General features: G+C 45.0%; 1 protein-coding gene across 1 annotated transcript in view; it reads left to right on the forward strand.

Moving 5' to 3' along the window:
• LOC126252580 (trypsin-3-like) overlaps positions 1-15,183 on the forward strand; it is a 185,516-nt gene that overhangs the window by 145,086 nt on the left and 25,247 nt on the right. Inside the window, exon 4 of the mRNA XM_049953481.1 lies at positions 6,760-6,876. Within this exon, the coding sequence (XP_049809438.1) occupies positions 6,760-6,876 (117 nt within the window). The remainder of the gene's footprint in view (positions 1-6,759; positions 6,877-15,183) is intronic.

A 15,183-nucleotide genomic window follows, 5' to 3' on the forward strand; every position in this document is an offset into this window, starting at 1 on the left:
TAACAATCATTGGATCTCGACCAACGCGAGCAGCAATGTCGCGATACGGTAAACCGCAATCGTGATAGGCTACAATCCGACCTCTATCAAAGTCGGAAACGTGATGGTACGCATTTCTCCTCTTTATACGAGGCATCACAACAACGTTTCACCAGGCAACGCCGGTCAACTGCTGTTTGTTTATGAGAAATCGGTTGGAAACATTCCTCATGTCAGCACGTTGTCGGTGTCACCACCGGCGCCAACCTTGTGTGAATGCTCTGAAAAGCTAATCATTTGCATATCACACTATCTTCTTCCTGTCGGTTATATTTCGTGTCTGTAGCACGTCATCTTCGTGGTGTAGCAATTTTAATGGACAGTAGCGTATGTCTTTGAACGCAAAGAAGGCGGTGGTTATGGTATAAACACATTCAGATTTGTTTGCCATAACAAGGAACTGTGGGATGAGTATGGGACACACACTGAAGTGCCAAAGAAACTGCTATAGCCATGCGTATTCAAATACAGAGATATGTAAACAGGCAGAATACGGCGCTGCAGTCGGCAACGGCTATATAAGACAACAAGTGTCTAGCGCAGTTGTTAGATCGGTTAGTGCTGCTACAACGGCAGGATATCAAGATTTGTGTGAGTTTCAACGTGGCGTTTTTACAGTCGGCGCACGAGCGATGGGACACAGCACCTCCGATGTACCCATGAAGTGGGGATTTTCCCGTAAGACCATGTCACGAGTGCACCGTGAATGTCAGAAGGTCGGTAAAACAGTAAATCTCCGACATCGCTGCAACCGGAAAAAGATCCTGCAAGAAAAAGACCAAAGACGACTGAAGAGAATCGTTCAATGTGACAGAAGTGCAACCGTTCCGCAAACTGCTTCAGATTCTGCGCCAGCAAGTGTCAACGTGCGAACCATCCAACGAAACGTCATCGATGTCGGCTTTCGGAGCCGAAGGCCCACCCTTGTACCTCTGATGAGTGCACGACACAAGGCTGTACTCCTCGCATGGGGCCGCCCGGGATGGCCGAGTGGTTCTAGGCGCTACAGTCTGGAACCGCGCGACCGGTACGGCCGCAGATTCTAATCCTGCCTCGGGCATAGATGTGTGTCCTGTCCTTAGGTTAGTTAGGTTTAAGTAGTTCTAAGTTCTACGGGATTGATGAACTCAGAAGTTAAGTCCCACAGTGCTCAGAGCCATTTGAACCCGTAGTGCTCAGAGCCATTTGAACCATTTGAACCTCGACTGGGCCCTTCAACACCGAAATTGGACTGTTGATGACTGGAAACATGTTGCCTGGTCAGACGAGTCTCGTTCCATATTGTATCGAGCGGATGGATGTGTACGGGTATAGAGACAACCTAATGAAGCCATGGACCCTACAAGTCAGCAGGCGACTGTTCAAGCTGGTGAATGCTGTGTAATGGTGTGGAGCGTATGCAGTTGGAGTGATACGGGACCCCTAATACGTCTAGATACGACTCTGACAGGTGACACGTACGTAAGCATCCTGTCCAATCGCCTGCATCCATTCATGTCCATTACGTATTACGACGGACTTCGGCAATTCCAGCAGGACAATGCGACACCCCACAGGTCCAGAATTGCTACGAAGTGGCTCCAGGAACACTTTCCTGAGTTTAAACATTTCAGTTAGGCACCAAACTCCCTAGACATGAACATTATTGAGCATATCTGGGATGCCTTGCAACGTGTCGTTCAGGAGAGATCTCTACACCCTTGGTCTCTTACGGATTTATGGACAGTCGTGCAGGATTCATGGTGTCAGTTCCCTCCAGCCTACTTCAGACATTAGTCCAGTCGATGCCACGTCGTGTTGCGACACTTCTGCATGCTCGCGGGGGCCCTACATGATATTAGGCAGGTGTATCAGTTACTTTGGCTCTTCAGTGTATCTATCCAGTGCTCTTTCAACTATTCTTGTACACTTGATTCAGAGTTCCTCAACTTGTTCCTGTAAGGATTTAAATGTTTTCAATCTAGTTTACCGCAAATATAAATGTTCCTTCTTGTTTTAATTCCATTTGGACTTCGTTAGTCATTGTCGTTGAGCAGTTCAAGAAGAGGAGCAGTGTCCTGTTTTCAAAGAAGCTGTTTGCTGCTAATATATATGTATAAACTAATCTAACAGCAATTCCCATAATTGTCAGCGTGATGAGTTCAGCGCTAATCGTATTTTTGTTTGTTTTATTTACAGAAATTGCTTGTTGTGGCAGACTTCTGCCTGATATTTCACAGGGAGAACCTGAACAGCAACGACAAAATTTCCGATGGCTTATCTCTTTCTGATCACAGTCAACTGAAGAATCATCCAATACAAATCTAAGAGTTGGACATTGTCCGTTGGCATATGGATTCCTCTTCAGAAAGGTGGAAGATACAGAACACAGGCATCGATGGAGCATATTTCAATTAAGTGTGTTCTGTTTGACTACCTATGGACAGACCTTTATCTCCCACAGGATCTACCCTTCATGATAAATGACAATCGAAGGAGCCACCGTAGACTGCAGGTGCCTTACACCAAAACCTTCAGTTGGCAGTTAGTATTTTAAGGTGCTAAAGTGTGTATTCATTAGCACTCTTCAAATAAATATATAGACAATGAAAACACACAATATATATATATATATATATATGTGTGTGTGTGTGTGTGTGTGTGTGTGTGTGTGTGTGTGTGTGTTTTCGTGTGTGTGTGTGTGTGTTTATATGTATGTATGTTCAGGATCTCCACCCAAACCCCTTGATCGATTTCAACCAAATTTGGCAGGAAAATAGCAAACTTCACAAATAGCTGTGTGATGGATATAGAAACCCTTAGCCCAACAAGAGCAGAGACAGGGCAAAAACGTATTCTTTGAAACCATGTCATATAGGCCGCCTTGTAGAATAGGTGTGTTGTATGGGAATCAAGCTGGTTAGCAGCGTGACCTACATTTCAAAAGCCAAAAACCGTTTTAAAGCCCCTGACACGTAGATTGCCCTGTGTGACAGTTATGTTGTGTTGAAGTAGTAGTAATGTGACCTGCGTTGCAGATCAGCCTATACACAGGGGACTGGAAAACCATTTCTTGCCACTGAAATGTAAGCTGTCCTGCATGACAAATGTGTTCTGGTGTTGGCCTGCTTCATCATCCTGTTTTGCAATGCTACAGTTGTCCGTGGACCTGACTGGGAGAAGGTTTTGATGGATAGACAAGGGGATGGATATGAAGAGAGAGGCAGGATGAGATAGATAGGGAGAGAGGGGGGAGAAGGGGATAGTAAGAGAGATGGGTCAGCATGAGATGGGTAAGGAGATAGGGAGGAGGAAATGAATAGAGAGAGGGAGTAGGAGGAGTTTTATAGGGTGAGGGGGCAGCAAGAAATGAGAAGGGATAGTATTTGAAGATGATGTGGTTGTCAACAAGAAAGTAGCAATGCGAGAAGATGGCATCAATTTGCAGAATGACCGACAGAGGGTTAATGAGTGGTCCACGCTCTGGCAACTGATCCTGAATGCATATAAATGTAACTTATTGTACCTTCATAGGAAAAGAAATCTGTTAATGTACAAGTACACTGTTAGTGACAAATTGCTGTAAACAGTATCTACAGTAAAATATCTAGGCGTAACTGTCCAGAAAGGTCTTAAGTGGAATTAGCACATAAGACAAATAGTAGGAAAAGTTGATGTCAGTCTGCAGTTCATAGGAAAAATCTCGATGAAACATATCTTACAAGGCGCTTGTTCGATCGATTATCGAGTATTTTTCGCCAGTCTGAGAACCTTACCAGGTAGGATGAAGATCCAATAAAGAACAGCACGTTTCAAAAAATGGTTCAAATGGCTCTGAGCACTATGGGACTTAACATCTGAGGTCATCAGTCCCCTAGAACTTAGAACTACTTAAACCTAACTAACCTAAGCACATCACACACATCCATGCCCGAGGCAGGATTCGAACCTGCGACCGTAGCAGTCACACGGTTCCGGACTGAAGCGCCTAGAACCGCACGGCCACCGCGGCCGGCAACAGCACGTTTCGTCACAGGCTTGTCCAGTCAGCGTAAGAGCATTACAGAGATGCTCAACAATCTCCAGAGGCAGACTCTGTAAGAGAGGCATTGTGCTTTATGGAGAGGTTTCCTATTGAAATTTCGAGAGAGTACTTTCCAGGAAGAGGCAGACAACATATTACTTATTCCCAAAATAGAGATAATCCAAGACACCTACCGCCAATGATTCTTCCCATGAACCATTCACAGGTGGAGCAAGGAAGTGGGGAGCACCTTCCGCTACACACTGTCAGATAGCTTGTGGAATATCGATGTAGATGTAGTGAGGAGGAGAAGATGGACAGGGAGAAGGAGGGAGTAGGAGATGGGCAGGGAGAGGGGAAGAAGAGGTGGACAGACAAAGGAAAAGATGAGGAGGTGGACAGAAAGACAGGAGGAGGAGGAGGGGAATATGGACATAAAAAGAAGGGTGAGGAGGGGATGGGCAGAGGGGCGACGAGTAGGATATGGGCAGAGAGGGGAGGAAGGAAGGGTATATTGGCAGAGAGGGGGGAGCAGAAAGAGGTGGACCAAGAGAGAGTGGTACGAGTAGTATTTGAATACAAAGAGGGGAATGAGGAGATAGACAGAGAGGGAGCAGAATGAGATGGGCAGGGAGGGGGGGAAGCGATGTATAGAAAGGGCGGTGGAGGAGATGGGCAGTCGAGAGGCAAGGAGGAGATGTGCATAGAGGGGGGCGACAAGGAGATGTGCATAGTGGGGGGTGAGATGGAGATGGGCATAGAGGGGGAGGACGAGATGGTCAGAAAGGAAGGGGAGGAGGAGGTGGGCACATAGAGGGGCGAGGAGCAGAAGGTTGGAGAGAGGGAGTGAGCAAGTGGACACAGAGGGGAGTAAAAGGTGAACACATTTAGTGGGGAGTAGAAAACGGACAGAGAGAGGGGGAAGGAAGAAATAGATAGAGATAAGCGGGAGGACGAGACGGACAGGAAGTGGTGGTAGAGGAGATGAAAAGAGCAAAAGGGAAGAGGAAATGGACAGTTAGTAGGGGGAGGAGGGAGAAGTACAGGAAGCATGTGGATGATGTGAGAAGGGGTAGTCAGCAGGCGTAAAGGAAAGAGGGTGTGAGAATTCAGGTGCAAGAGAGAGAGAGAGAGTGTATGAGGTGCAAGACGGAGAGTGTGAAGAAAAGAATAAAACAAAAAATTCTAAAACCAAATTGTATCAACAAACACAGAGTAATAAAGAACAATTTAAAGTTTAATGATGTGTGGGGACTCATAAAACACAATCTTCGAAATGAAAATGAAACACAGCAGTACATTTGTAGTCAAAATTAGTTATAAAGTGGTAGGACATATAGAAACAGGGGTCAGATAGCTCTGGTTGGATGACTGCCTAAAAACTGTGAGTGACCAAAGCAGTCTGGAGTACACTAAAATCTTACAGCCAACATTTTAGAAAGGAGTCCTGACAACACAGAACAGATTAAAACACGTACACCACTCATCTAATTGTCATTTAAAATAATCAGGTAGGTCCTATCTAACACACAGATCTGCCCTCAGATCATCAACCAGAATACATTCAATAAAAATATCCTGTATTGACACCCACGTTCCATATCTTTGACGAGCTCTCTAGCCATTGGACAAACCGTGAATCAAGAAACAATGACCTACTGATAACCCTGCAAGGCTACTTCTTCATGTCATCATACAGGAAGGTCCTATCTAACACACAGATCTGCCCTCAGATCATCAAACAGAATACATACAGATTTAAGTCACGGTAGCACTGAAAGTTTCAAAGAGCACGACTTATTACTCCTCAGTTTCAGGCAGTGAGCCTTCCACCAACACATGGCCTTCTCTGTTAAGTATGTGGTGACTTCCCACATCGTGACTGAGCAGTGATCAGCAGTTTGAAGGCAACAAGTCTCCTTGGCAGTCGCATCACTTCATTTCCCTGCGTTCCTATGTGCCCCAGTACCCACGAGAAAATTATTTCCTTCTTCTGCCTTTCCAAGAAAAGGAGAGCGCCTTACATATCTTGGACCATCCTATCTGGTTGGTACATCTATCCAATAGCAAGAAGGCGCTTTAAGAATCAGAGCAAATAAGGACTTCCTTGCCTCAGTGCTGTCTCATCTGCTGCAGTGGCCTCATGCTAACAATCAGTTCTGCATAGTGAACTGAAATTTGCTCTGGGAGCCTGGTCCTGAGGACATGTTCGAGAAGTGCCCAGCTTAGATCCATCAGCATAAACACTAATAACATGCGGATGGTGATTTAAAAGTTTAGTTTTTAATATGTAGTCTTGGGTAAAAATATTCCTCCACTTCTTCAGTTCTAAAATTAACTTGGATCCCTTTGGTAGCCAGGAGGATTCCCTACTAGGCACCTGTGTTTGGTGCTTACTTCCGTCAACCTGTAATATCTCAAGGCTCACCCTCCCACAGATCCCAAACGTTCTTGTACCCATGGACAGATGTTCCGGTGGTAGCCAGGTATCGGAGATGAACGCTGGCGCTTTTGGAACGGACCGAGCCCTGTATGCGTGGTGTACGATGAGGAGGCCGAAATACTCAAAAAATGCCCACGAACGATCTCCCAAATTTTGTAGGCAGAATTTAGCTTCACCCTGTGTAACTTGAATACTCTTCGCTGTGTGATTTGCAGAACTAGATATGGGAATATATGAACGGTTTGATTGGAGGTGAACACCGCGTGTGCTCTAGGTTGTGGAGCCGTTCCAGCTGGACGGCGTGAAGGTCGCCGCAGCGACGCTGCCGCAGCAGGGGCAGCCCGTGCAAGACGATGACGTCGCCATAGTTGTCGGCTGGGGGCTCGTGCAGGTAAGGCGACGTCACCTTCTATCATCTCTCTCTCTCTCTCTGTTGTAATGGAGAAAGCTTTCAGTAAAATCGATTTATTACATTCTCCGAAATTCTGAATGTAGCTGGAATAAAATACAGGGAACGAAAGGTTATCTACCACTTGTATAGAAACCAGCCTGCAGTTACAAGAGTGGAAGGACGTGAACGGGAAACGGTGGTTGAGTAGGTAGAGGGACAGGGCTCCAGCCTGTCTTCCATGTTATGCAATCTGTTCATTAATCAAACAGTAAAGGTAAACAAGGAGAATTTTCGAAATGGCTCTAAGCACTATGGGACTTAACATCTGAGGTCATCAGTCCCCTAAACTTAGAACTACGTAAACCTAACTAACCTAAGGACATCACACACATCCATGCTCGAGACAGGATTCGAACCTGCGACCGTAGCAGCAGCGCGGTTCCGGACTGAAGCGCCTAGAACCACTCGGCCACAGCGGCCGCCTTTTCGAGATGGAATTAAAGTTTCTTATCCTGTGAGAGACAGCAAAACACTTGGAACAGCAGTAGAACGGAATTGATAGTTTTTTGGAAAGAGTTTGTGCGCTGAATGTCACCAAAAGTAAAATAAGGCTGATGGAGTGTAGTCGAATTAAATCATGTAATACTGGGGAATCTCTCTTTTTGGCCATAATATGTTAATTTGCTACTGAAACAGCGAGTCTTATCAACACATTTTTGTTTTCCATTTCCTTCTCTATGAAACGGTTGTGCATTTCCTCGTAAGTCTGGAAAGTGTTCGGTCAAGCGCTTCAACCGACTTCTTATGTGACTCATCCAAGACAAAAAAATTGTTCAAATGGCTCTGAGCACAATGGGACTTAACTTCTGAGGTCACCAGTCCCCTAGAACTTAGAACTACTTAATCCTAACTAACCTAAGGACATCACACACATCCATGCCCGAGGCAGGATTCGAACCTGCGACCGTAGGGGCCGCGCGGTTCCAGACTGTAGCGCCTAGAACCGCTCGGCCACCCCCCCCCCCCCCCCCGGCCATCCAAGACAATCTATTTACAAATTTGCTATACTTTCGCCATGCCAGAACTTTTTGAAATATTGTATTACATGTTTGAGCCTCCGCAAGATGTATGCTCAAAGACAATTTGAGCGCCGAATGAGCTGTGCGGCCGGGATTAGCCGAGCGTTCTTAGGCGCTGCAGTCATGGACTGTGCAGCTGGTCCCGGTGGAGGTTCGAGTCCTCCCTCGGGCATCGGTGTGTGTGTTTGTCCTTAGGATAACTTAGGTTAAGTTGTGTATAAGCTTAGGGACTGATGACCTTAGCAGTTAGGTCCCATAAGATTTCACACACATTTGAACATTTTTTGAGCTGTGCGGCCACCATCCAATAATGTAGCTGAAAAACCCGATGAGGCAAGAGCCAAGGCATTTCCATTTTGAGAACGAATTGTAGCTAAACTGACGCGGAACGTTTTTCCTGTGACGTCGGGCGTGTCGAGGAAAAATAGACCGCCACTCAATTGGTCACAGCACTTGTAATTGTTTCGTACATCAGGTTTTGATCTGCAAATAAGAGTTGTTCGTTTCTTACGACAAATGTGAGTCATCAGCACTGAATTGTAATTCTGTTAATAAATCTCGATCATAATAGTTATACGCAGAACGTTGTGGTGCAACCACGCCAAGTTGAATGAGTGCTTTGTTGTTGATGGTTATATAGATGTCTTCAATTTTTTGAGAGCTTCATTGAACAAGCTGTCCGAAAATAGAATGGTGTCATCGTTCATAACGGTACGAATATGGTGCAAATATCTTCGCTCAAACCCTCTAGTCCTCTCTGAATTTTCCCCATAGGTCGTGTGGTTTATATGGCTAACGTTTGGTCAGAATAACAGCCGATACCAACATGATAGCGTTTAGAGAAATCACACTATATAGAAGACGAAATGTTGAGAATTGGAGCATTGTCTTCCTCGCAGTCGATTTTAACAGAAAACCTGTACATCGTTGCTGGGAAAGCTATACAGCTAAAAACCATCTCCAGATGATCCCCTACTTGATACACGAAGCATTATCGAATTCATTCCAACATAATCCCCTGGAAAATGGAGAAATCAATGAAACTGTCAACAGAGCAAGAAAACCTACAAGTATTTGGGATGATGTAGCAGCCTGATATAGAAAGAATAACTTTTTGAGCCAAATTACTTAAATCAACTCCTATAGAAAAAGACAATATTCTCTGACTAGATTCTCATATTTTTCATCTTCTACAGAATTAGACGGAAATTTTCTGCATCAACACTATTCCAAGATCACAATACAACATTATCAAGACCACTGGGATAATATGAAGATATATAAGCCGAACAACAGACAATCAATCTCAGTTGTGGTTTTTTCGACCGAGAGGATTTTCTTCAGCCATAAGGCAAATGCTAGGATCTGGACTGAAGGAAGCTTAATGAACAACATCTTCCTCTCAACTATCCATCTATATGCAATCAAAATTCCTACAAAATAAAATTAAGCACGCTGTGCCCTAAATAAATAGTGTCACAACAGCACCAACTACAACGGTTGGCTGAAATGGGCTAAGCTCTCCTGCAGCCCGCCATCTCTTTCAGAGGAGGAATGAAAGATAAAAAAGGACATGTTTGCAGAAAACCGCGCTTAAATCTGGCCTTTACCTCTTGGGATTATAAATTCCGAACAAACATTCATTTTTATATAGATAATGATTTAACAGACGACATATACTTTTTTCTGTCACAGCATTCTCGAATACGCTAATTACAGTGTTATCGTGCATACCTTCTGGATTGCTAAGGACAAATGTGCAAAAAATACAAGACACATAGCAAATAGACAAAAGTCAGGGGATGGAAATTCTCTCCAAATTTTTAAGTCACACAACAATTTCTCAATATGGGGCACTGTTTGTTACATGGCAAGCGTAAACATTGGTCGACCTCAGTGTTATTGCACCTGGGAATGAAGGAACTTCGGTCGGCTTATTGTGAGTTTTTATCGCGATATTTCAACGGGATACGCTGAACCACTTGATACTATATTCACAACTGTCTTGAAATAATTTACAATGAGAAGCGTTTGCCTCGGTCAACACTGTAGTTGTTCACTGTAACGGTTTACTGTAACATGTTCCCGATAACGGCCACGGGAGCCCACGTGCAATAATATCGTGGTAAGGTAGTACACAAGTGAAATCCATTATAGTCGCTGTCACGAGTTGCTCTGAAAGGCGGAAATGCAGCTCGATTTGTAAATATTTTCACTATGTTGCCTGCTGGCACGAACTGCATTGAAGTGACAGGAGTCATCTCGTACCTCCTAACATCGTGTCGGACCTCCATTAGCAGGCTTAGTGCAGCAACTCAACATCGATCTGATTCAACAAGCCATTGGAAGGTCCTTGAAGGAATATCGAGCCATGCATAATTGCGAAGGTGCAGGATTTTGTGCATGAACTGACCTCTCAATTATGTCCCATAAATGTTTGGTGGGATTTACGTCGAGCGATCTCTGTAGTCAAATCATTCTCTCGAATTGTCCAGCATGTTCTACAAAGCAATTTCGAACAAGTGTGGCAGTGACATTGCGCGTTCTCATCCTTAAAAATCCCATCATTGTTTGGGAACATGAAGTCCATGAGTCTGTTAGCACTGACAGCACTACTCAAGTGCCGCTGCACTCGTTCGTTAAGTACAGACCGTCGGCCGCGGCGTTCTCCGTGGTGAGAGGTAATACCTGAAAATTGGTATTCTCGCACCAGGAGTCATTCCATTCCATGTAAACACAGCCCACACCATTATCGAGCCACCACCAGCTTGCACAGTGCCCTGTTATCAACTCGGGTCCATGGGTTCGCAAGCTGTGCGCCACACTCGAACCCTATCAACTGAAATCAGGACTCATCTGACAAGGCGACGGTTTTCCAGTAATCTAGCGTCCAGCCGATATGATCACGAGCCCTAGAGAGACGCTGCAGATGATGTGCAGTTATCTAAGGCATTCGCCTCGGTCATATGGTGCCACAGCCCATTAATGTCCAATTTTGCCGCTCTATCAAAAATGGTTCAAATGGCTCTGAGCACTATGGGACTTAACTGCTGTGGTCATCAGTCCCCTAGAACTTAGAACTACTTAAACCTAACTAACCTAAGGACATAACACATATCCATGCCCGAAGCAGGATTTGAACCTGCGACCGTAGCGGTCGCGCGGACTCCAGACTGTAGCGCCTAGAACCGCTCGGCCACTCCGGCCAGCGCCGCTCTATCCTACCGACTACGTTCATCGCAAGTCCCCCATTGATTTACGCGGTTATTTCACATAGTGTTACTTACCTGTTAGGATTGACAACTCTACTCATGACCCGCTGCTCTTGGTCGTTAAGTGAAGGCCGTCGGCCACTGCGTTGCTCGTGGTGAGGGGTAACGCCTGAAATTCTGTATTGTCGCACAATATTGACATTGTAGATCCCGTAATCTTGAATTTCCTAACGATTTCCGAAATGGAGTGTCCCATGCGTCTAGCTCGAACTACCATTCAGCGTTCAAAGCCTGTTAACTCCCGTTGTGTGACCATAATCACGTCAGAAACCTTTTCACATGAATCACTTGAGTGCAGATGACACCTCTGCCAATGCACTGCCCTTTTTCTACATTTGTGTACTCGATATTTCTGCCATCTGTATACGAGAATGACGCTATCCCATGACTTCTGTCACCTCGGTGTAATTATATGCGACGATACGTAGCGGATGAAATGTTTACATGTTGTAACACATCTGTCCACTATTGCAGCTGCTCAGTCGTATTCTGAAACGCCAGAGCTACTTGCGAGTGACCATATACTTCATATTTCACCAAATGAAGAATGACTGCTTATACGTCTTTGTGCAAGCTGTTATTTGTCCAGTTTGATCTGTTCGGTCTGTAAAGGACAGATACGCCTGTGAGCATTCACACTGGTCTTCTTTGTATACACTCGACAACCGCTCTTAATTGTATCTCGTATCACTCTTGACCAGTATTCGAATATGGGCCGTAACAGGGTGTGTTTAAATCTCTGTTGTACGCAAATTCCAATTTCCCAGGCTCCTATCAATGAATCGCGTCCTGTTGTTGTCTTAACCCACAAAGGAGAATATGGGAGATTTCAAGTACAACACGTCATACCTCTTCACAGTTTCTCACAAATATTTCTATGACTTGACTTATTTTAGGTGACATTTATTCTGTAGTCTAAGGATATCACACTTTTAAATTTTTAACAGTACACAATTTTTCATGTTTCTGTATTAATAATTAGCTATCAGTCTTTGCACCAGGCTGATATACTCGTATTGTCTAGATCTAAGTGCATATTACTGGAAATTTTACAAGATGGAGTTTTATGACAGATAAATGCATCATCTACAAATCGTCTGGGATTGCACCAACACTATCCGCCAAGAAGTTGATGTGTAAACTGATCAGTAACGGTCCTGTTACACATCACTGGCCACACCAGATATTGCTTCAATGACTGTAGATGATAATCCAGTTACTCTGTGCTGCCTCTTGTCTGTGAGCAAATTTTCGACCCAACTGCATATGTAGTGTTATTTTCCATTAGAACCTATTTTTCTGTAGGGGATGTCGATGTGGTACTAAATCAAAAAGCTTTACGTTATTCTACAAACATCGAATCTTCCCAGTTTTTTGTATCGTCGTAAAGCTAGTAGATGCACGCGTGTTCGATATTTCTGGTTCTCGTACTGATTTCGTTGTAGTTAGTTCGTAATATGAACTCTGAATATGTTCTAAGATCCTGCTACAAAGTTATGTGGGTAGTACAGGACGTCAAGTTCTGCCTTCGAGCCCTAGACGGGCCAATCGCGACCCACCGGCCGCCGCGTCATCCTCCGTGAGCGGCATCGTCGGTTGCGGTAGGGAGGGGTACGTTATCAGCAAACCGCTCTCTTGGTCGTTGTCGAGTTTCTCGACCTCGTAACCGCCACTAATCGGTCTAGCGCCCACTCCCCCCCACCCCACCCCCCCGGTCGGTCACACGAGACTGAGTGCATCCGTACTAGGCCTCCCAAGAAGGAAAAATTCCTGCCACTACCGGGAACCGGAAGGCACCTGTGCCGAACACTCAGCTACGGAGGCGGAAGGTGTAGGATGATGTCAGTTCTGTGAAACGATACTACCTCCATTTTTATATATGGATGTACTTTCCGCCCCTTTTTAATCACGGGGAAAAGGCTCTCCTGGAGGAATCCGAGGTAAATTGTGATTTAGAGTAGACTCAGAAGTCCATTACTAGGCTATGAGGCCTTACAGTGTATTAGTAATTTACGCTGGTCAGTGTGCTTCACTTCTTGTGGACTAGGGGAACGGTAGACAAGGTTCTTCCTTTGATGTTGGTTTATAGTAGTCGCACCAGAATTAAGTACCACTGTTGACTGGTTTGAGGAGTCTCTTGCAGATGTAGTTCAACACCTCGTTCTTAACGCGATAAAACCTTAAGAAGTAAAGGTAATTTCAGTGTTACCTCAGTGGATCACTAAAGTGGCATTACTGTTTAAAATATTTATAAAGGCTCCGTCAGGCTTCTGCTGGAAGGTCCCCGTGCCAGAATACCAGCTAAATGCATGATAACCTGCAGAGTATCAACCATTCTTTCAAGGACAGGCATTTGGGCTTGAAAGTTGATAAACTTAACGTAAGGTGCATAAATAGACAAAGGGATGTGTGACTATTCGTTTACGCTGCCGACGATAAATCACTGCAAACAGTGACAGCCATAAAATACCTGAGAGTAACAGTCCGGAGCGACAGGGAAAGGAATGCCCACTTAAAAGTAGATGTAGCATACGCAGGTGTTAAGTTCCGATTCACTGACAGAATCTTAAAGGAATGTAATTCATCCATAAAAAAAGGTTCTTGAAACACTTGTTCGACCGATTTTTAACTATTGCTTATCAGAATGAGATTTTCACACTGCAGCGGAGCGTGCGCTGATATGAAACTTCCTGCAGATTAAAAATGTGTGCCGGACCGAGACTCGAAGTCGGGACCTTTGCCTTTCGCGGACAAGTGCTCTACCATCTAAGCTACCCAAGCACGACTCACGACCCGTCCTCACAGCTTCGATTTTGCCAGTACCTTGTCTCCTACCTTCCAAACTTCACAGAAGCTCTTCTGCGAAACTTGCAGAACTAGCACTCCTGGGACGAAAGGATATTGCGGAGACATGGCTTAGCCACAGCCTGGCGAATGTTTGCAGAATGAGATTTTCACTCTGCAGCGGAGTGTGCGTTGATATGTAACTTCCTGGCAGATTAAAACTGTGTGCCGGACCGAGACTCGAAGTCGGGACCTTTGCCTTTCGCGAGCAAGTGCTCTACCATCTGAGCCATCCAAGCACGACTTCCGATCCTTACTCACAGCTTCAATTCTGCCAGTACCTCGTCTCCTACTTCCAAACTACACAGAAGCTCTTCTGCGAACCTTGCAGAACTTGCACTCCTGGAAGAAAGTATATTGCGGAGACATGGCTCAGCCAAGCCTGGGGGATGTTTCCAAAATGAGATTTTCACTCTACAGCGGAGTGTGCGTCAGTCTGGTACGCTTACCAGGCTGGATTAATGGAAGAGATAGTGATGATCGAATGAACAACTGCACGTTTGAATGCATGATCGTTTAATAATCGCAAGAGCGTTGTGTTGCACGGACAAAAATCACGCTGCAATGGTAGACGCTACAACAGAGTGTGTGTGCTTGCGCGCGGGCGCTTTGTCTTCACGGCAGGATTATCAGTGACCTGACTCATTGTAAAAGGAAAGAATGTGGATAAAATCGCTAAAATTGTTGCACCACTAATGATGGAACCTACAACACGACACCCATGCACTCACTCCCACCTCACTCGCATTCACTCACATAGTCATTCACCTCACACGCCTTAAGACAGCGGAGAAAGCGTGAAAGATGCTACGCCAGGGATTAAAACAGAAGTACAACCAGAGAAAATCTAAAAGAAAGGCGTAGGGAAACGTGACTAGCTGAGTACTTACAGTCGCCCTGTTAACACGTTCAGAACATCTCCCTAATATTTCGGAAAAAATTTGGAGAAATCACAAAACCTTGAAGGCCTCCACACATTCGTTTGAAAGTCAGTTAAAATAGAGGGCAGATCTTCCGGAAAATCTGCCGCTGCCCTCTGGTCCGAAAACAAAACACAGTCTAGTAAAATGTGGCGCGCAGTGATCGGTACGCCGCAAGCTCCACACAGCGGA

This window comes from Schistocerca nitens, chromosome 4 (assembly GCF_023898315.1).
Source record: "Schistocerca nitens isolate TAMUIC-IGC-003100 chromosome 4, iqSchNite1.1, whole genome shotgun sequence".
NCBI classification, from domain to species: Eukaryota; Metazoa; Arthropoda; class Insecta; order Orthoptera; family Acrididae; genus Schistocerca; species Schistocerca nitens.